General features: G+C 61.8%; 2 protein-coding genes across 4 annotated transcripts in view; both read left to right on the forward strand.

Annotated features, from left to right (window-relative positions):
* Positions 1-6,693, forward strand: part of TBC1D9B (TBC1 domain family member 9B) — a 28,863-nt gene extending 22,170 nt beyond the window's left edge. The window contains exons 15-21 of one of the 2 annotated variants that reach the window (XM_055126868.1): positions 18-86; positions 294-537; positions 830-895; positions 1,614-1,685; positions 2,184-2,276; positions 3,357-3,463; positions 3,933-6,693. In XM_055126868.1, coding sequence (XP_054982843.1) covers positions 18-86; positions 294-537; positions 830-895; positions 1,614-1,685; positions 2,184-2,276; positions 3,357-3,463; positions 3,933-4,772 — 1,491 coding nt within the window. In that variant the 3' untranslated portion in view covers positions 4,773-6,693. The remainder of the gene's footprint in view (positions 1-17; positions 87-293; positions 538-829; positions 896-1,613; positions 1,686-2,183; positions 2,277-3,356; positions 3,464-3,932) is intronic. The other variant, XM_055126870.1, reaches the window with a different exon arrangement.
* A 5,215-nt stretch (positions 6,694-11,908) lies between these two features.
* MRNIP (MRN complex interacting protein) lies at positions 11,909-20,149 on the forward strand. 2 transcript variants are annotated; one of them, XM_055128656.1, is made up of 6 exons: positions 11,909-12,020; positions 13,588-13,647; positions 14,422-14,510; positions 16,183-16,240; positions 17,478-17,596; positions 19,486-20,149. In XM_055128656.1, exons 1-6 carry the CDS (start codon positions 11,961-11,963, stop codon positions 19,694-19,696), a joined length of 597 nt encoding a protein of 198 aa, XP_054984631.1. In that variant the 5' UTR covers positions 11,909-11,960; the 3' UTR covers positions 19,697-20,149. The 2 variants fall into 2 exon arrangements, with proteins under 2 accessions (XP_054984631.1, XP_054984632.1); XM_055128657.1 differs by having other exon boundaries at positions 19,603-20,149.
* Positions 20,150-20,254: the final 105 nt, after the last annotated feature.

The following is a 20,254-nucleotide window of genomic DNA, read 5'->3' on the forward strand; positions in this document are numbered from 1 at the left end:
GGCACGTCTCTTCCCAGGTCCGAGCTATCCCCGGGGACATCGGCTTCTCCATCGAGGAGCTGGAGGAACTCTACGTGGTGTTCAAGGTGGGCACAGGGCGGCCCTCCCCGGGCCCTCTGCAGTGGGGGGGACAGCTGGGCGCCCCCCTCCCGGGCCCGCAGCGCTCGGACCCGGGCACGGGCAGCCTGGGAGAGTCGGGAACAGCCCGTCGGGACGCGCTCAGCCCGGCGCCCTGCCCGGTGCCCCCGTCCCGTGGCCGCCCGGCCCTGACGGCGCCCGCCCCCCACCCGCAGGCCAAGCACCTGGAGAGCCAGTACTGGGGGGGCAGCCAGCACCCCGCTGCGGGGCGCCGGGACCCCAGCCTGCCCTACCTGGAGCAGTACCGCATCGACAGCGCCCAGTTCCACGAGCTCTTCGCCGCTCTGGCGCCCTGGGCCTGCGGCCCCCACACAGCCGCGCTGGCCGCGCGCATGTTCCGCCTGCTGGACACCAACAGGGATGCCCTCATCAACTTCAAGGAGTTCGTGACGGGCATGAGTGCGTGGCCCCGCCCACCGCCGGTGGCCCCGCCCAGTCACCACCACGGGGCCCCGCCCACTCACCTCAGGGTCCCGCCCACCATTGGCGGCCCCGCCCACTGCCCACATGGCCCCGCCCAGTCACCTCAGGGTCCCGTCCACAGCCCGCCTGGCCCCGCCCACTCACCCTGCCCCCCCCGCCCACACCCTGCATGGTCCCGCCTACTCCCTGGCAGGGCGGGGCCGGGGAGGGCTGGAGAGGGGCCCAGACTCCGCAGGCCTGGGTCTCCATTCCCGCACCCTCTCCGCAGGTGGAATGTACCACGGGGACCTGACTGACAAGCTCAAGGCGCTGTACAAGCTGCACCTGCCCCCAGGTGAGGCCCAGCCCCGGGCTTCCGCAGCTCCCGCAGCAGGAGGGGCCCCAGGGTGTAGACCGGTGGGTGAATCCAGCACCCCGTGTGTGTACCCTCCCAGGGTGTAGACCCGCGGGTGAATGCAGCATTCTGTGTGTGTACCCTTTGCCCCCTTCCTTTGCTCTACGGAATCGGTTTGGCTTGGCGGGTCTTTCTTGTCGTTCCCTTTTTGGCCACGCCTGGAATGACTCCTGCACTCAGGGATTCCTCCTGGTGGTGCTCAGGGGACCCTGGGGTGCCCAGCACCCGGCCAGGCCAGGCCGGCGGCCTTCCGCTGTGCTATGGTTCTAGCCCCTCCCTCCTTCCCTGTCTCTGTCTGTCTGTCTGTCTCTGTCCTTAGTCATTGGGGGCCCTTCCCCCCGAGGGGCCAGCCTGGAGGGCAGGTACAGGGCCTGTTCACACCCCCACCCTGCCTCCCTGCACCAGCAGGTCCTGCCCAGGGTTCTGAGGCCAGAGCTGGGCCCCTCGGGCAGCAGGGTGGGGCGCTGGTGCCGGAGAGCCCTGCCATGGACACCGGGCAGTCTGGGTGGACCCTGGGCACCCGGGCAAGCTCAGAGGTGCAGTACCAGCCTGCTCCGGGCCGCCGCCCTCTCCGCACGGTCCCGAGTCTCAGGGCTCACGGGTGGGGGCTGGAGGTGGGCAGTGCCCCCAGCCGGACCCTGCTTCTCTCTGAGCCCAGCTCTGAGTGCTGACGACGCCGAGTCGGCCCTTGAGGCCGCCCACTACTTCACCCAGGACTGCGCCCCCGAAGGTGAGCCCCGGTGCCCGGGGTGCCCTCTCCCTGCACCCCTCCTCCACCTCCGACTGCCCCAAGGTCTACCTGCGAGAGCCCCGGGTGCGCCCCTGTTGGACACTGCACTGCCCATTCCCAGGCCAGCCCTGGGGCCAGGAGTCCGGTCTGGACATGGGGAGGAGGGGTCACATACAGAGCCTGCAGGTGCCCCAGAGATCGCAAGCGGGTCAGGCACTCGCACGCGGCCACCCCACAGGGCCACCAAGTCCCACCAGAAGTGATCCCTGAGCACTGCTGGGTGTTTCCCCCAGAATGATCCGTGTAGGGCTGGAGAAGCAGCACGGCAGGTAGGGCACTTGCCTTGCACTCAGCCAGCCCAGGCTTGATCCCCGGAATCCCATACGGCCCCCCGAGCCCCCCAGGAGTCAGCCCTGAGCACCACCCCCAGAAATGAACAGAACCCCTGTGGGGACAGCCGCGGTCTGACACTGACACGTTCTCACGTCTTTCCCGCAGGAGCCCTACGGGACAGCGAGCTCAAGGGGACCCCGAGAGAGGACGCGGGGGAGAGACCGGGGGGCAGACCCCACCAGAGCTCCCCGGGGACGGGTAGGGCACCCCTCCCTCAGCCTGACATGCATGCCTACTGCCGGGGTACCCCCCGGAAACTCCAGGGGGTGCAGGGGAACATCACCTCCGGGGCACCGCCAGCTGAAGCTTAGGACAGGTCACAGGAGAGGAAACTGGGGCGGAACGTGGCTGAGAAACGGGGGTGCAGGGCTGTAGCCCCAGGCACCTTTGCCTTTTCCAGCTGGCACCCACTTTTAGGCCTTTCATGTGCACAGGGACACCCGCCCCACCAAATCCAGAGAAACAGGAAATAGGCCTAGTAAGTCTTAAAGGGGGCAGGGGGCGGTGAGCTGAAGGTTAAAGGTTAGGCCTTTGTCTGGCATGTGGCTGACCTGGGCTCGATCCCAGGGACCACCAGTGTCACCCAAGCCTCGCCTGGGCGTGAGCCCTGAGCAGAGTCAGGAGTTCACTCTGAGCAGAGCTAGGAATCAACCCTGAGTTCTGCTGGGAGTTACCCCCAAGTGAATAAATACATAAATAAATCATAGGCTGGAGCAATAGCACAGCGGGGAGGGCGTTTGCCTTGCACGCAGCCAACCCGGGTTCGATTCCCAGCATCCCATAGGGTCCCCTGAGCACCGCCAGGGGTAATTCCTGAGTGCAGAGCCAGGAGTGGCCCCTGTGCATCGCCGGGTGTGACCCAAAAAGGCAAATAAGTCAGTCAGTCATACTTACTTCAGGGCCCGAGAGCGAGGATGGGGGCTAAGGTGCTAGCCATGCTCAGAGCACACCCAGGTTCAGTCCCCAGCACCCCACAGGGTCCCCTGGGTCCTGCTAGGAGCGATTCCTGGCCACAGGCCCAGGAGAGCCCTGAGCACTGCGGGGTGTGACCCAGCGACCCTGTCCCCCCAAGGAACTTCTTTGCCCCCCCCCCCGTACTCACTGCTGGGCACCCCCGTGTCTGTCCACTCCCACGAGACCTCGCAGCCCCCCAGGGCCCTGTGCTCCTATGCTGTGGTTTGGGGCGTCGTGCGCTGAGGGGACCCCCTGCACTGGCAGCGACGTGGGGGACCCCCGCCGCCCCGCCCCCGCCCCGCCCACCGTCTCTCCCCCCCGCAGAGGACAAGGCGAGCAGCCCTCCTGACTACCGGCATTACCTGCGCATGTGGGCCAAGGAGAAGGAGGCCCAGAAGGAGACCATCAAGGACCTTCCCAAGATGAACCAGGTGCGTGCAGAGCCTGGCCCCTCCCAGAAAGCTCTCAGCCCGCAGTCAGGCCCTTCTAGAAGGTGCCAAGCCTGCTGGAAGGTTCTGAGATTGCAGCCAGGGCCCTGCTGGAAGGGCGTGGGCGAGCCCCACTGACCCGCCCAGCTCCCACTGGACCGGGTCCCCCAGGACAGGGTTCAGGGCCTTGTGGCTTCAGGGCACAGACCAGCGGCCCAGCCAGCAGCCCCCCCCCCCCAGCCCTGGCTCTAAGCCAGAGAGGGAGGAAACTCCCCAGGGTGGGGCTGCAGGGCCTCTCGGGACCTGGTGCTGAGGAGCTGAGGAGCCCCCCAGCCCCCAGAGGTCCCAGAGCTGCTGTGAGGCCTTTGCCGAGTCCGGTCCCAGAGTCCGGCCTGCGTGGTGGGGCCCTCCCGGGAGCAGGGGGCCGGGTCAGTGGGGTGCGAGACTCGGTCCTGAGCCCCGGCCCCCCCAGGAGCAGTTCATCGAGCTGTGCAAGACCCTGTACAACATGTTCAGCGAGGACCCCCGCGAGCAGGAGCTCTACCACGCCATCGCCACCGTGGCCAGCCTGCTACTGCGCATCGGCGAGGTGGGGAAGCGCTTCTCGGGCCGGCAGAGCCTGGAGGGCCGCCCAGCGGCGGCGGCAGAGGACAAGCAGGAGCCAGCCGCGGAGGAGGCCGGCGGGGACAGCCCCGCCCACAGGGCCCCGCCCGAGAGCCAGGCGGTGGGGGAGGGCGGCGAGGGCGAGGGCCGAGGGGGCTTGTCCCCACCCCTGCCGCTGTCGCCCCTGTGGGACGAGGACACCAAGGACGACCTGTCGGTGTCGTCCTTCTCGGTGGTGAGCTCGGGCTCGCTGCCCTGTGACGACCTGGCCGAGGACCCCGTGCTCCTGGCCGGGGAGCCGGGCCCCGGGGCCGTGGGCGGGGCCGAGGGCGCTGTGGGCGGGGCCGAGGGCGCTGTGGATGAGACAGCGACCGCCGAGGGCGCCGTGGACGGGGCGGGGAGGGCCGCGGGTGCCGTGGACGGGGCGGGGAGGGCCGCGGGCGCCGTGGACGGGGCGGGGAGGGCCCGGGGCGCCGTGGACGGGGCGGGGAGGGCCGTGGACAGGGCGGGCAGGGCCCCGGGCGCCGTGGACGGGGACTGGTGCATCTCATTCGAGCAGATCCTGGCGTCCGTCCTCACCGAGCCGGCGCTGGTGACCTTCTTTGAGAAGCGGGTGGACCTGGGCGCCAGGCTGCAGGAGCAGAAGAAGGTGGACCGGCAGGTCAGCACCAGCAGTGACCCCGCAGAGCAGTACGGGGGCTCTGGCTGAACTCCGGCCCACTGCACCTCGCCAGCCTGCCCCAGAGGGACAGTGACCCTGCTCTGTCGCCTAGCCTGCCCCTTGCCTGGCCCTTCACCCGGGCGTCCAGTACAGGGCGGGGCGGCCACTCACTTTGGAGGCCCCAGCCTGCCCCGCCTTCATCAGCCCCCGGCCTCTGCTCTCCATGGCTCAGTCAGCCCCCAGGAGTGAGCCGCCCGGGCAGTGTCCCTGCCCAGGCCCCACTCCTCCCGCACGCCCTGCCCTCGTAGTCCACCGGCTCGGTGGCCTCACCCCACCACGTGGACGCCGGGTTCGGGGAGCCAGACTGGGGCTGGGGGCCGGGCCTTGTGGCAGACCCTGTTCCCCCGCGGGGACAGCCACGTCCCGTCTGCTCTATGGAGCCAGCGAGGCACGGAAGGCACCGGTGGGACCCCAGGTCCCGGGTCTGTTTTCATTTGGGGTCACACCCGGGAGGGTCCAGGGCTTCTTCCTGGCGCCGTGCCCAGGAGTCGCTCGAGGGACCCGGAGAAGCCTGGGGGGCCGGGGTGGGCCTGTGTCAGCCCAGGGCCTTCGCCCAGAGGTGCTGTCCCGGCACCCAGACTGCCGGGTTTTCAGCACCTGAGAAGTGGCGGGAACAGACGTGGAATTCCCCTGCGGGCCGCGGGCGGGGGCCTAGCCCCCTCCGTGTCCAGGCTTTCTTTGTGGGGGTGGGCAGGGGCCTCACCCAGCAGTGCTCAGGGATCACTCCTGGTGGACTTGGGGGTCCCTCTGGGGTGCCAAGGATCAAAACCAGTCGTGCCTGCTCAGGCCTCTCCATTTTTCTGTTTGTATTTCCTTTCCAGCTGCCCCCAGAGGGGGCCTCAGCCTCAGGCCCTAGCCCCAGGCAGGCCCTCAGGGCTTCCTGTTTTTCAGATACTTTTATGGGTGATTTAAAAGTGGGATCCACAGTGCTGACTTGGCGACACTTAGAGAAACACAGATGAGTTGGAAGTTTCATAACAGGCGGGGAGGGGCAGGGGGGCGAGTCGTTAACATGGGTCAGCGTCCTTCCCGCCCCACAGTTTATACCCATCTTCTGCCCATTTCCCTGGTTGCTGGCTAGAAGCAAATGGACACCTGAGACTGACCACCCCTGGGGCTGTAGAGATAGTTCAGCAAGCAGGGACTTTGCCTTGACACACCCAGCCCAGGCTTGGGCCCCAACATCCTATATGGTCCCCTGAGCACCGCCATGAGGAGTACTCTTGAGTGCAAAGCCAGGAGTAGCTCCCGCGTATCACGGGAGGAGACCCAATAAGCCAAAAAAAAAAGATGGATTAAGGTAATTTCTCCTGATAAAAAAAAAGAAAAAAACCCAACGCTTTAGGTCGGTCCTGGGATGGAGGCACAAGGGTGGGGCTCCTGCCTTGGAGCCCCCCACCTCTCGTGGTGCTCCCCAGCCCTGGCAGCTCTGACCTCTGACCTCAGGGCTGGGAGGACCCCGAGCAGCACCAGGGTGGATGCCCCCCAAGCCTCATGTTTCATCAAATAGAAGGAATTCAATAACTTGAATTTGGATCAATATTTTACATGCCTCCCATACAGAAATTTGAAACTATACCAAAGAAATACAAAAGAATGCAAATGAGTATCTTGCCTTTTCGTTTAGTGAAATATTGTGCAAATGTACATAGTCATATGTTCGCCAGTTCATCATGCAACCTGAGCTAATATGCAAAATGTTGACCCAGAAGAATAAATGACTCTAATGATATTTTAAATATATTTTTACTCTGTGAACAAAAATGAAAATTTTGAAACTGCTCACTTGCCAAGTGGAAGTTGTACCAAACTGTTCAGGTCCTTATCATTCCAAAGGGGAAAAAAATAAACACGTATCTGGATTTTTAAAAGATCACCTGTTTGTTGCAAATAAAAACAGAAAAGTAGAAAGCTACTGATTCCTGTGTTTACTGACTCCTCCTCCTCCTCCTCCTCTCCTCCTCCTCCTCCTCCTCCTCCTCCTCCTCCTCCTCCTCCTCCTGGTGAGATGCAGGGGATTGAACGCAGGTCCAGTGCCTGCAAGCCAAGCGCATTACCGGCTGTGCTATCTCTCTAGCCCCTATTTAAACTTTGCAACTCAGCCAGGAGTCCCTTGAATAAACATTGCTCCTTCCATCAGCCGTCAAACTTCCGTGGCTGATGTCTCCTCTTCTCAACGCTGATAAATCAGACCTTGGAAATAGCGACTGTTGTACTAACTTGAGCCGTGAGTGAGCAGAGAGACAACTCAGGATTAGATAGTAGTTTATTAGGGGCTCAGTGCTGAGGACCCCAAGTCAGAAGAGGAAGAGACTTGGCGTCCCTCCTGCTGAGAGGATCTCCTTTATAATTGTCTAAGAGTGAACGATAACCTACAAAAAAGAAAAAAAATGAAACATCTTCCCCAGCCGTCAGGTGCCCAAAGAGAACAGGAAACGTCTGTGCCAGTGTCTCTGCCAGGAGCTTCAGGTGCATCTCCCAGGCATCCCCTAAGTCTGGGGGGGCCCGTGCCCTCCCATTCCTCTGGCAGGGCCTCTTCCTACCTGCTTAGGGTCACACAGAGCAAAAATTCTTCCTTCTCTGGCTGACTTGGGGTTGATTTTAGCGTCTTAGTTCTCATCACGTTGCCGTTTCTAGTTCCCATTACATTCAGCTGCCGCTTTGCCGTCACAAAGACACCTACAGAACCTCAGATCTGTGGCCCACTCTGCTGAGCCTGAGGTGGAGGCAAGTGTGAAACAAAGGGAACACGGGCGTCAGAGAGACGCTACGGGAATTAAGGCTCTTGCCTGCTGGTGTGAATCCCTGACACCCCACCTAGATGCCCCCAGGGATCCACAGGGTCACCCCTGAGCAACAGCCCTCAAGCACCGCCAGGGGCACTGCTGAGCACTCAGCCAGGAGTAGCTCCCGATTACCTCCGGTCATGGCCCCAATACTCCACTCTTGAGAAAAAAGAAGAAAGCATAAATGATGAGGGCTACGTCTGCTATAGAGACTATGGGGGTACGTGCAGGCCCGAGCTGTTGAGGGTCTAAAATGCTGCTTCGGGAGAGGCCGTTAGCCGCTTTTGTGGTTCTGGGAACTTCCACAAGGGCCTTCCATGCCGCCAGGAACTAAGAATAATCCCCGAACACCTGCAGGGGGCGCACCTGAGCATGGAGCTAGGAATAGCACCACTGAATGTGGCCCAACCCCCCACTGGGGGTTGTGGGGACGACACAGGAAGTCTGAAGAATGAGGATCCAGCCTGCTGTAGAGAACATGGAGAGTCTGGGGGGGGAGGGGCTGGCACCTTAGGCTGTACTGGGGAAAGGCCGTTAGGCAGCTCTGTGGGCCTGGGGATTTCTGCATGGCCTTATGTGCTCCTAGCTGACCCCACCTCTTACACACACGCGCACACACACACATCTCAGGGCATTTAAACTCCGTCCCAGGTGAAATATAGCTGGGCTGCATGGATGGTGTGACAGGGTAAGGCACTTGTCTTGCATAAGGTGGAAATTGGTTCAATCCCAGGAACTTCAAAGGGTCCCAAAGCACCTCAAAGACCAAAAGACCAACTCCTTAGCACCCTGGTGTGATTTCCCACCCCCCCTCCCAACTCAAACTAAAACCCGAAAAAGGAAGACTCAGTTTCCCCATGACAGCTGCAGTGAACTGTCCCCTGGAACTGACACAGACTCACCATACCTGCAGGGCTCGGAGCCGTAACACAGCAAGGAGGGTGCTTGCCTCGTATGCAACCAGCCTGGGCTTGATTTCCGGCATCCTGAGCCCTCCCCTAGCCAAGAGCAGCCTCTGAACCCTGAGTGTGGCCAGAAAACAAAACAAAATAAAATCATCCAATAAAATAGACGTGCCTGCAGGTGGCACTGGATAGTGTGGGGGTGACATGCCTTGCACCGTAGCCAACACAGTCCCTGGTACCACATGGAGCCCCGTGGTGGTATACTGCAGGAATGATCCCTGAGTGCAAAGCCAGAGGCCTTACCACCACCAGAGGCCCCAAACCCAACACATGTTAAAAATAAATACTAATATTAAATTAGTTCCTGGAAATTCATGGGCTCTCTGAGGTGGAGGAAGAACATTATTTTCCGAGATCATGAATTCTGCCCCGGGCTTGTACTCAGAGAAGAGTAAGAGATAAAGGGTCAAAATCTGGGCTGACGGTCCAATGGATCACCTGACTAGGTCTTATATAAGCAGGCCTGTCAGGTGACACAGCAACCTAACACAGCATGTTCGTCTTAGGGGCCTGAGCCATAGCACAGCGGATAGGACGTTTGCCTTGCCCAAGGCTAGCCTGAGTTCAATCCCCAGCACCCCATATGGTCTCCTGAGCACCACCAGGATTAATTTCTGAGGGCAGAGCCAGGAGTAACCCCGGAGCATTTCTGGGTGTGACCCAAAACAAAAACCTGAACACTGTTCTGGGCTGACCCAGAACACCCTCTCTGGTCCTTCGAACCCTGCCAGGAGTGATCCCTGAGCACAGATCCAGTGAGTCCTGAATACCACCGGTGTGGCCCCCCAAAAAACTGGAAAAATTCCAGGGTGTAGAATGGGATATGATTATCAGGTGGAGGCCTGGGCTAAAGACGCTTTTCAAAATTATATACATTGTTTCCCCAATGTTATTGGGGTGGGGGGGACTGGAGGAGATAGAGTTGACAGCAGCATCAACTACCTGGGCTTTCTTGGGGCTTCCTTTTCTTTTTTTTCTTTTTTTAAATTTTTTATTGAATCACCATGTGGAAAGTTACATAGTTCTCAGGGTTATGTCAGTTATACAATACTCAAACACCCTTCCCTTCACCAGTGCCCATATTCCATCACCAACCACACCAGTATACCTCCTGCCCCCCCCAGTCCCCCTCAGTCCCTGCCCTTGTAAGTGATAAGTTTCACTTTGTTTACTCTTTATCTTGATTGCATTCCATGTCTCAACTCATAACTCCCTATTGTTGCTGGAGTTCCCCCCAAAAAAAAGACAGTCCTACTGCCAAGGGAGCATTTGATAGTTTTCCATTGCTGAGAATGTAGAGATATTAAGTCCCGCTGTTTGTTACATAACTTTTTTTTCCTCCTCCTTCCCGCGCCACTGAGTTCATGCCTACTTAGTAATCCTCATAGTATGATTGACGCCACGCTGCATGACAAAGGGAAAAGAACCGAGAAAGATGGTTATTTCCTGTCATCAGCCGGCATGGGGCTATAGCTTAGTTGATAATCTAAGCAGCCTGCAAGCAGTTTCTGGAACCAAAAGTAGTGCACTGGTATCGGCCCCGGCTTGAGACTCCACCAGCGTCCCGCTGTTCCATGTACATAGTAATTTTTTTTCCCTTATATCCCGTTCCCACACCACCACCTGTCTGCTTAATGGACATCATAATATGGCTAACGCCACACCGCCTTTCTTCCCGAGAAAGAAATATTCCTTCTCCTCAGCTGGTGTGGGGTTATAGCTTAGTTCAGTCTAGAGAGATGGCTACCACTTTGATTGCCTTCAATATTTCAACAAAAGACTTACTATTCTTGTTAGGATTATCCCCCCAAAGTCCGACCCGTTACAAAGGAACCATTTCATATTGCTGATGATTAGATGACATTAGGTTGCGTGGCCGCAGCAGCGGCTGTGTGGTTTTGGGTTTCTGTATAAAGTCCAGGGAAAATTCTGCCAGAAATTATATCACTACAAAGTTTTACCCTTTTATGGTGCTCATAAGATGGAAAAACCTAGAGAGAAATACCCGGCCCCCACTGTAGCAGCCTGGCGTAGACGCTCAGTTCACATTCTGGCAGTATTTCATCGGGCTGCTGGTGTCCAGAGTAGCTCTTTGGGGCTCCTTGGTCATGCTGGAGCTGCAGCAGCGGCGAAAAGGGAGCGCACGTGAGTCCACTGTGCTTAAGTATCGGCGGGGGGCGGGGACCGGTACTTCTTGGGGCTTCCTTTTCCTCCGTGCTTGATTTAATCCCCTCTTGTGGGCTCCATTGTGGACCCCCGGGGGCCCTCCACATACTCGCCTTGCTTAATGTCATTAGCTAGAGGCCATCAGCAGGGCCAATGGCAACCCAGCACCAATCTGATATTGATTCGGGGGTTCGAGGAGAAAAGTCAGTGATGAACATTGTACAGATCATAAGCCTGGTCACACCAGCTATTCCCTTAGTAAAAACGGAAAAAAAAGTATATATATATATATATATATATATATATATATATCGCTGGAGCGATAGCACAGCGGTTGGGCGTTCACCTTTCATGCAGCCGACCCGCATTCAATTCCTCCGCCCCTCTTGGAGAGCCTGGCAAGCTACCCGAGAGTATCGAGCCTGTGCGGCAGAGCCTGGCAAGCTACCCGTGTGTATTGGATATGCCAAAAACAGTAACAATAAGTCTCTCAATGAGAGACGTTACTGGTGCCCGTCGAACAAATCGATGAGCAACGGGATGACAGATATATATATATATATATATATATATATATATCTCTGTCACCTGTATATATCCACCCCCGCAGGCATCCTGTAACATTGTTAAGATCTGGTGTTACAATTTGCATTTTCAAACCAGTTTGCACCATTCCGTCCCCGGGACCCCATAGGGTCCCCCACGCCCGCCAGAAAAGATTCCTGAGTGCAGAGCCAGGAGCAACCCTGAGCATGGCCAGGTGTGACCCAAAAAGCAAAAAAAAAAAAAAAAAAAAAAAAAAAAAATTTAAAAACAAAGCACTGCGGCTGCGCAGCTGGGACCGGGCAGGGCCCGGCGCCGGCCGGGCTGGGGCGGCCCTAAGGCCCCACGGCGCAGGCGCACAAGGCTTTTAGGGCGGCGGGCCGAGAGTTACGGGAAAGAGCTCCCAAGAAGCGGAGCGGACCACACGACCGGAAGCAGCCAGATACTTCCGCGGACCGCGAGAACCAATGCGAGCGCGGGGGCGGAGCCTGGGCGCATGCGCACTCCAGACGCTTTGAACGCTACTCTGCAGCTCCCAGGCGGAAATGGGATGGTCCGGAGCCCATTATCGCTCACAGCGCCTGCGCGCGCCAGGCGCTTTCCGTCCCGAAAAAGCCCGCGCGCTTCCGGGCGGGGCAGGATCACTTCCGGGGGCGGGCGGAGTGCTTCCGGGGCGGGACCGGGCGCACTGCGCAGGCGTTGGGGGTGCGGTCGCCATGTCTCAGCGCGCGCGCGTGCTGCGCTGCTGCTCGTGTCGCCTCTTCCAGGCGCAGCAGGTGGGCGGCCCCGCGCGGGGGCAGCCGGGACCCGCCGCTCCTCTGCGGGTGGGGAGCCGCGGTCTAGGGCCCGGTGCCCGCCGGGCGGGGGTCTGCCGGGAGAGGAGAAACCGCGCGTCAGTGGGCCACACCCGGCGGCGCCCAGGGCTCGCCCTGCGGTGCTCACGGCTCGCCCCTGCCCTGCTCAGGACTCTCCCCGCCGTGCTCAGGGCTCGCCCCTGCCCTGCTCAGGGCTCGCCCCGCGGCGCGCAGGGAACCCGGGGGTGCGAGCCCGGACCCAACCGGCGTGTGGGGCTCCCCGGCCCCAGGAGTGACAGTTCTGAGGAAAGACTCGGGCCTTGGGGAGGAGACAGGCCCCGACCCCGCCCCGTCACACTGGGGACCCTCTGAGCCGGGTCAGAGGTGACCGGCAGGGGTGACCCCGAGCCGCAGGCTGGCCCCGGCCTGGAGAGCCCCGCGGGGGCCGGGTTTCCCCCTCCCGCCCCCCCGCCCAGGGCAGCCAGTGGGGGTCGGCGCTGGGGAGGGGAGGGGCCCGGCAGCAGCGCCCTGGGCCGCCGGGCCGCATCCAGTGGTGCCCGGGGCTTCCTCCTGGGCACTTAGGGGTGCTCGGCCAAACCCGGGTCGGCGCCTGCAAGGCAGGACCCCCTCGCTGCCCTGCCGGAGCCACGTCCGACGACTCCCCCCCCCCCCCCCAGCTCCTCTGTGGTTAGGCCTCAGCGTTCCGCCCCGAGCCCACGCTGGTGGGCGCTCTCGCCCCTCCGCCCACTCTTGGTGATTTGGGGCACGTCCGGCCGTCACAGGCTGACTGCTGGCTCTGCGCTCAGGACCACCCCTGTGGGCTGGGGACCCTGTGTGTTGCCAGTGATCGAACTGGGTCGACAGTGAGCCCAGCAAGTGTGCTTTCTCTCCGGCCCTTAAGTGTGATACCATCGACCCATTTGGACACCTGGCGAGGCACAGGGGTTACTCCTGGTGATGCTCGGGGGACCATATGGGATGCTGGGAATCGAACCCGGTTGGCCACGTGCAGGGCAAACGCCCTCCCCACTGTGCTATCACTCCAGCCCGGCCCCAGAGCCTGATGAAGTAAATCAGTGAATAAATGGGTTGGCTTAAGACCATTCTCTTAGACCTTTGCATTTTTTTTTTCTCTTTGGGTCACACCCGGCGATGCACCAGGCGCCCTGGGCTCCATGGAGGAATCACTCCTGGCGGTGCTCAGGGGACCATATGGGACGCTGGGAATCGAACCCGGGTCGGCCGCGTGCAAGGCAAATACCCTCCCAGCTGCGCGATCGCTCCAGCCCCGACCTTTTTATTATCATTATAATCATTATTGTCACTATTATTATTTCTGTTTTGGGGCCTCACCTCACATGCTCAGGGTTTTCTCTGGTCCAGGATCACAGGGAGTGCTCGGTAGACCCTGGGGCGTTGGTACTCGGGCCCGGGTCGGCCATGTGTAGGACAAGGCTCTCCTGTACGTTGCCCCTGCCCCCTACGGTGTTTCCTGCGGACCTGTCCGCGGTGGGCAGCAGCCTGAGCCCGCGTGTCTCTGTCCTTCCAGGTGACGAAGAGCCGGAAGTGGACGTGCAGAGCCTGCGGGGAGAAGCAGTCGTTCCTGAGGGTGAATCCTGGGGCGCCCGGCATGGGGGCCCTGCTGTGCCTCTGTCTTTCCGCCTTCCTCGGGCCACGGCTCCCCTCCTGCCCGGCTCCGACTGTGCCCCTCAGTCCTGCGCACAGTACCTCCTGTCCTGTGCCAGCCCTGAGTGAAGCACCCCGGGCCCCATGGAGGAGCACCGTGGTGGACATCATCTCTGCTGGGTTCCTGTTCTTGCCTGTCAGCGGGGGAGGTGGGACCCACATTGGCAGTGCTCGGGGATCACTCCTGACTGCTCAGAACTGACTCCTGGCTCTGTGCTCAGGGTCACTCCTGACTGCTCAGAGCTGACTCCTGGCTCTGTGCTCAGAGCTGACTTCTGGCTCTGTGCTCGGGGTCACTCCTGACTCTGTTCAGAGCTGACTCCTGACTCTGCTCAGAGCTGACTCCTGGCTCTGTGCTCCGGGATCACTCCTGACTCTGCTCAGAGCTAACTCCTGGCTCTGTGCTCAGGGGTCACTCCTGACTCTGCTCAGAGCTGACTCCTGGCTCTATGCTCGGGGATCACTCTGGGTCCCTGCCCAAGGCTCACTCCTGGCTCTGTGCTCCGGGATCACTCCTGACTGCTCAGAGCTGACTCCTGGCTCTGTGCTCAGGGATCACTCCCGGTGGGCCTCCGGGAGCGGGAGTAGAGGTCCTAGGAGCTGCTGTGCCAGTCCCTGGGTGGGCCACGTGCAGGATGGGCACCTTCCCCACGGTTTCTGCCCCCGCAGACGTGACTCCGTCTCTCTTGGGTCTCAGGCCTACGGTGAGGGCTCCGGAGCTGACTGCAGGCGCCACGTGCAGAAGCTGAACCTGCTGCAGGGGCAGCTTTCCGAGGAGTCCCTCAGGTGCCAGTCCCCAGCCGTGGCGGTCACCCCCTCTGTCCTCCATTCTGGGAGGTGGGGGTGGAGGGGACCATATTCTGGCAGACCCCTGGGACTGGTGCAGGACGACCCCAGGCCCCCGCAGGCAAGGCCCGTGTGCACTGCCTGCCCCACCCCTGGCCTGGTATCCCCTGCGTGCATAGTGTGGGGACGTGGCCTCCAGAGATCCCGTAGGGGTCCGGGTCTCACGAGAGGCAGCCGAGGGCAGCCTGGGCACCAGCTGTGCAGAGGAACAGCATGTTCTGGCTCTGACACAGCGGGTGCCCCTGGGCCCGAGGCAGAGAACAGAGACATCTGACGGCGGAAATGAGGCAGAGAGAAGCAGGCCCTCCCCAAGAGAAAGGACAGTGGGGGTGTTTGCCTGGCGTGCAGCCAGCCCAGGTCTGAGCCCTGGTACTCCACAGGGCTCCCCGAGCACTGAGCCAGGAGTGAGCACTGAGCACCACCAGGAATGGCCCAAATCCCAAACCCTAAGTTAATCGAGCAGAAACCCAGAAAGCGCCTTTGCCGGTGTGAGCTGCGCGCAGAGCTGCTCTTGGCTCCGCCTCTGCCCTGTGGAGAGACAGCAGGGACACAGGCCACCAGAGGTGAAGCCAAGAGTCAGTTCCCTGGACAGAGGCCCACGGGAACCCCCCGCAGCCCTGCACCCCACCGTGCATGAGGGGGCTTACCTGCACTTCCGGGGGGCCTGGGCAGGGACGGAGGAGTCTCCTGTAACTTTACGTCCTTTAGTTTGGGGAGTGGAGCTTGAACCCAGGGCCTCACACTTTTGGGGGTGTGGAGGAGGACGGGAGCACACCTGTGCTTTTCTAGCTCTGTGCTCAGGACTGCCCCCTGGTGGTGCGGTGGGGCTATTCCTGGCTCTGCTTAACCGTGCTCCCTAGTGGCTCTCCGGGGCCTCTCCAGTCTCTGCTCACGACTAACCCCTGGTGATGCTCTGGGGGTCTCCAGGGCTGCCAGGCTGAAAACTCAGTTGGCCGCATGCAGAATAGCTGGAGCCCCAGTTCCCTCTCCCTCGCTCTCACTCCAAAGACTGTTCCCATGTTCCGGGCCGGAGCGATAGCACAGCGGGAAGGGCGTTTGCCTTGCACTCGGCTGACCTGGGTTCAATCCCCGGCATCCCATAGGGTCCCCCAAGCAATTCCTGAGTACAGAGCCAGGAGTAGCCCTGAGCATCGCATGAGAGAGAGGGGGGGAGGAGGAGGGGAGACGGGAGACTGAGCCTGGCTGTCCCCCGCGGGGTGGACGGTGCTCTCTCAGGCCCTCACTCTGGCCTCCTGCCCCCAAGCCTCACTCGGAGTGGGGGCTGTGCAGTGGGGAGGAAACTGTGGTGTGGCTCTCTCCCCAGATCACACATGACCGTCTGTCACGGGAGCTCTGGCCCTGCGTGCTGGTCATCTCCCCCCCGGGGTGGGGGTGGGGTGCCAGGCTCCACTTCCCTCCCCAGCACTGCCGGGAGGGGCCCCTGCAGCCATGCTGAGGACACCCCTCGCATTGTTGGAGACACGCGGCCTGCCGCCCGCTGCCGCTGCCTCTGTTCCGGGCTCGGGGTCCGGAGGCGGGGTCCGGGCTGGGGCACTGGCCCGGGGTCTGTCCATGCCCCTCACTTCCTGCCGCCCTCTTTGTCCCCCCGCAGGACTCTGGAAGGCGGGGCCCCGGATGGGGCGGCCAGCGGTCAGCCTTCGCGGTTGCAGGTGCGTCCTTGGCCTTTCACACCCCCCCAGTCCTGCGCCCCTGCACCCCCAGGGGCCACAGGCAGACCAGCCCCCACGGCACAGCCTGGCCATCAGGACAAGAGGCTCTGGAGGGCGGCAAGGGGGTGTCTGGGCTCGGGGCAGCTCGCCCCTCCCCCTCCTGGGCCTTCCTCAGCCTCCGCCCCACTCGGGGCACCTCCCAGCCCCAGCACACGTCTGTTCCCCGTTCCCCAGCGTGTGGCCCTGGGCGCAGGGTGGCGCGCTCACGTGCCCACTCACGTGAGGTGCAGTTGCTTCCTGGGGCTCCCCCGACCGGGGCTGCAACCCTCTGCCTCCCGCTCCGTCCTCGTGGTGGTGCTCTCCCCTCAGAGGCCCGGCCGGGCCGGGGGATCCCCCCTGCTCCCTTCTGCTCCCTTCTGCTCCCCGCCGCTCCCTGCTCTCGATCTCACCCTCTCCTGCTCGCGTGAGATTGTTTTTGCTTATTTTGTTTTTTGCGCCTCACCTGGCAGTGCTCGGAGCCTGCCCTCCCGACTCTGCGCTCAGGGATCCCTCCTGGAGGGCTCGGGGGACCCTGTGGGACGCCGGGTCTTGAACCCAGGTTGGCGGCCTGCCAGGCAAACGCCCTCCTCACGGGATGCGGCTCCTGCCTCAGCAGCTTTCCACACAACCTCAGAGGACACACAGACATCGGGGGTAGCCCTGGGCTCCGTACACTGTACCCCCAAACCCGCGGGGCCTGTTTCATTCTAGCTGGGCTCGGGGCTCGCTCCTGGCTCTGTGCTTGGGGCTCGCTCCGGGCTGGGCTCGAGATCACGCCTGGCTCTGTGCTCGGGGCTCACTCTGGGCTGGGCTCTGAGGTCACTCTTGGCCCTGTGCTCAGGGCTGACTCCGGGCTTTGTGCTCGGGGCTCACTCTGGGCTGGGCTCGAGATCACTCTTGGCCCTGTGCTCAGGGCTGACTCCTGGCTCTGTGCTCGGGGCTGGCTCCTAGCTCTGTGCTCAGGGCTGACTCCTGGCTCTGTGCTCAGGGCTCGCTCTGGGCTCTGTCCTCGGGGCTCGCTCCTGGCGGGACTCTCAGGAGACGGGTCTGGGGGTGGAGTGGACTGGAGGCCTCCCAGACGTGCCCCATCTCTGGTCTGGGCTCCTGGGACCAGCCAGGCCGCCATCACCCCGAGTACCCCTGGGGGGCGTGTCGGGTGCGACTCCCCGTGCCCACCCCACTCTCGTCTGCCCCGCAGCCCCAGGCCTCGCAGAGCCGCTGGCAGAAGTACCTGGAAGGAGACTCTGAAGGACAAACGTGGGCAGGGGGCATGTGCCAGGAACCGGGGGCCGCCTGCCCCGAGTTTTCACGCAAGAGGTACCTGCAAGCCCCATGCCCAGGTGTGGCTGGGTGGCTTCCAGAAGCTTCCACAGAGGGGGAGCTGAGGCAGTGCCCCAGGCCCTTGGGGGCAGGGATTCTGGTGACAGTGCAGGTGCTTGCAGGAGCCCTCCCCTCTGCCTCTCTCTCTGGCTCCTTGTTTGAACTTTTTTTTTTTCCTTTTTGGGTCACACCCAGCGATGCACAGGGGTCACTCCTGGCTCTGCACTCAGGAATTACTCCTGGCGGTGCTCGGGGGACCATACGGGATGCTGGGAATTGAACCCGGGTCGGCCGCGTGCAAGGCAAACACCCTCCCCGCTGTGCTATTGCTCCAGCCCCGAACTTTTTTTTTTTTTTTTTTTGCTTTTTGGGTCACACCCGGCGATGCACAGAGGTCACTCCTGGCTCCTGCACTCAGGAATCACACCTGGCGGGCTCAGGGGACCATATGGGATGCTGGGATTCGAACCCGGGTCGGCCACGTGCAAGGCAAACGCCCTACCCGCTGTGCTATCTCTCCAGCCCACTTTTTTTTTTCTTTTGATTGGCTTTTGGGTCCCATCCAGCAGTGCTCGGGGTCACTTGTGGCGGTGCGCGAGGGATGCTGAGGGACGCTGCCACCAGATCCCAGATGGCGGAGTGCAAGGCAGCGCCTTCCCCGGGCTGTCGAACCGCTCTCCCTTGGACCAAAAGCTTGCAGCTCCTGGGGGAAAAGGGAGCCACGTGCTGCTTGGCATGTGGCCCCTGCCTGAGCTGCTCCCTGGCCTGAGGGTTTGCTAGGGGAGTTTCAATTCTTTTTTTGCTGTATGTGGTCGGGGACAGGGTTGGGGCTTGCCCGGGTGGAACTCCTGGCCTGCAGAGCCTGTGCTCAGCCGTCAGTGCTCAGCTGTGGGTTCTTGAGCGTTCCTTGGGGCTGGGAGTGTTGAGGTTTCTCCTCCGATTGCTCAGACCCCTCACGCCTGCACCCTAGGGCCTGCTGGGTGCTCAGACCCCTCATGCCTGCACCCCAGGGCCTGCTGGGTGTTCAGACCCGTCACGCCTGCACCCCAGGGCCTGCTGGGTGCTCAGGCCCCTCACGCCTGCACCCCAGGGCCTGCTGGGTGTTCAGACCCGTCATGCTTGCACCCCAGGGCCTGCTGAGTGTTCTGAGGCACCAGCCCAGCTCCCAGTGAGAACTTCCTAGAGGGCCTTGTACAGCAGGGAGGGCATTTGCCTTGCATGCAGCTACCCAGGTTCGAGACCCAGCACCCTGTGGCGTCCCCTATGTGCTACCAGGAGTGATTCTTGAGTGCAGAGCCTGGGGTCAACCCTGAGCACCGCTGGGTGTGTTCAGCAGACAAAAGAACTTTCTAGAGGGTGCAGAGAGATAGCAGGGAAGGTACTAGGCTTTGCACTTGGCTGGCCTGGGTTCGATCCCAGAGCCCACAGAGGGCTCCCTGAGCCCCCCAGGTCATGGCCCCTGAGCACCACCAACTGTGGCCCAAACACCAAACAGCCAGAGCTTTCTACTGGTGGGTGAAGTGGCTCTGAGGGGAAGGAGTGCACTCAGAATACCCCACGCCACAGACACGCAACCCCACTACCCCCCCCCACACACACACACCGGGGGACAGAGAATGGGTCAAGGTGTCTGCCTGCACCCTGCACCTCGCAGGGCCCCTCCGCACGGCCTTCCGGACCCCCAGCACAGCGGGGGCAGCCTGGGGCCCTGGCCCAGCTACTGGGGGTCACAAGGAGGGGCTCCCCAGGCCTCCCGAGCACTCTGGGGAGACCACCCACACACGCTCCCTCCAGAAACACCCCGGGGTCTGGAGGGAAGAACCTGCCGGGTAGCTGGGCAGTGGCGGGGGCTGGGCGGGCCCACCACCTGCGGTTCTTGCCACCAGGGAAAGGAGCCCCAGCACCGAGTGGCCCCGCCCTCCTGGGGAGCTGCCCGCTCCAAGGACCCCGCCCACACACGGCCCTGCGGCTGAGCCCCGGCTTCCCCCCCGGCCCACGCCCAGCCCTCCCTGCACGGAGACCCCCGCGGGCCTCTGGCCGGAGAGGCTGGCCGGCCTCTTTCAGACAGGGGAGGACTTCGACGAGGACCTGCTCTGACCCCAGGACTGCAGCCGCCCCCCACCCCCGGACCCAGCTTCCTGACACCCAAACGCCACCAGGACTCCTTCCAGGCCCAAAGCACAACCAGAACAGTCGAGCTTGTCTTGTCTGGTACTAACCCACTGAACATGCTACAAGAGAGGAGGTCTGCCTTGAGGAAGCGGAAGGTGGTTCTGCTTGCAGGGGCCACTGAGGCCTTTAGGGTATCCCTGACACGGTGCTGAAGGCTGAATGCGAGTTTTCGTGTACATGTCTGAGTGTGTGTATGTGTGCACATATACTTCCCCCTACGATTGGTGCCTACTGTCGGACCCCTGTCAGAGGCGGTGCTCCCGGAGGACGGGGAGGGAGTGTCTCACGCTGCCAGGGCAGGGAGGGCTCTCATGTGCCCCCTCTGGGGCAGGGCCCAGCTTTCAAGACCCTGGCGCCTAGCCCTGCTGGCTGAAGTGCCAGCTTTGCAGTTCCCATCCCCGCACTGTTGGAGGAAGCTTTGAGCACAGAACCAGGAGTCAGCCGAGAGCAGAGCCCAGAGCAACCCCGGAGTATCATGATTCC

This window comes from Sorex araneus, chromosome 2 (assembly GCF_027595985.1).
Source record: "Sorex araneus isolate mSorAra2 chromosome 2, mSorAra2.pri, whole genome shotgun sequence".
Taxonomy (NCBI): Eukaryota; Metazoa; Chordata; class Mammalia; order Eulipotyphla; family Soricidae; genus Sorex; species Sorex araneus.

What these genes read in the sequence shown, in the direction of transcription:
- MRNIP (XM_055128656.1), top strand. Translation starts at nt 11,961, where the DNA reads ATGTCTCAGCGCGCGCGCGTGCTGCGCTGCTGCTCGTGTCGCCTCTTC. An exon ending in AGAAGCAGTCGTTCCTGAGG is followed by an intron (nt 13,648 to 14,421) that starts GTGAATCCTGGG and finishes CTTGGGTCTCAG; the next exon opens with GCCTACGGTGAGGGCTCCGG. An exon ending in CTTTCCGAGGAGTCCCTCAG is followed by an intron (nt 14,511 to 16,182) that starts GTGCCAGTCCCC and finishes GTCCCCCCGCAG; the next exon opens with GACTCTGGAAGGCGGGGCCC.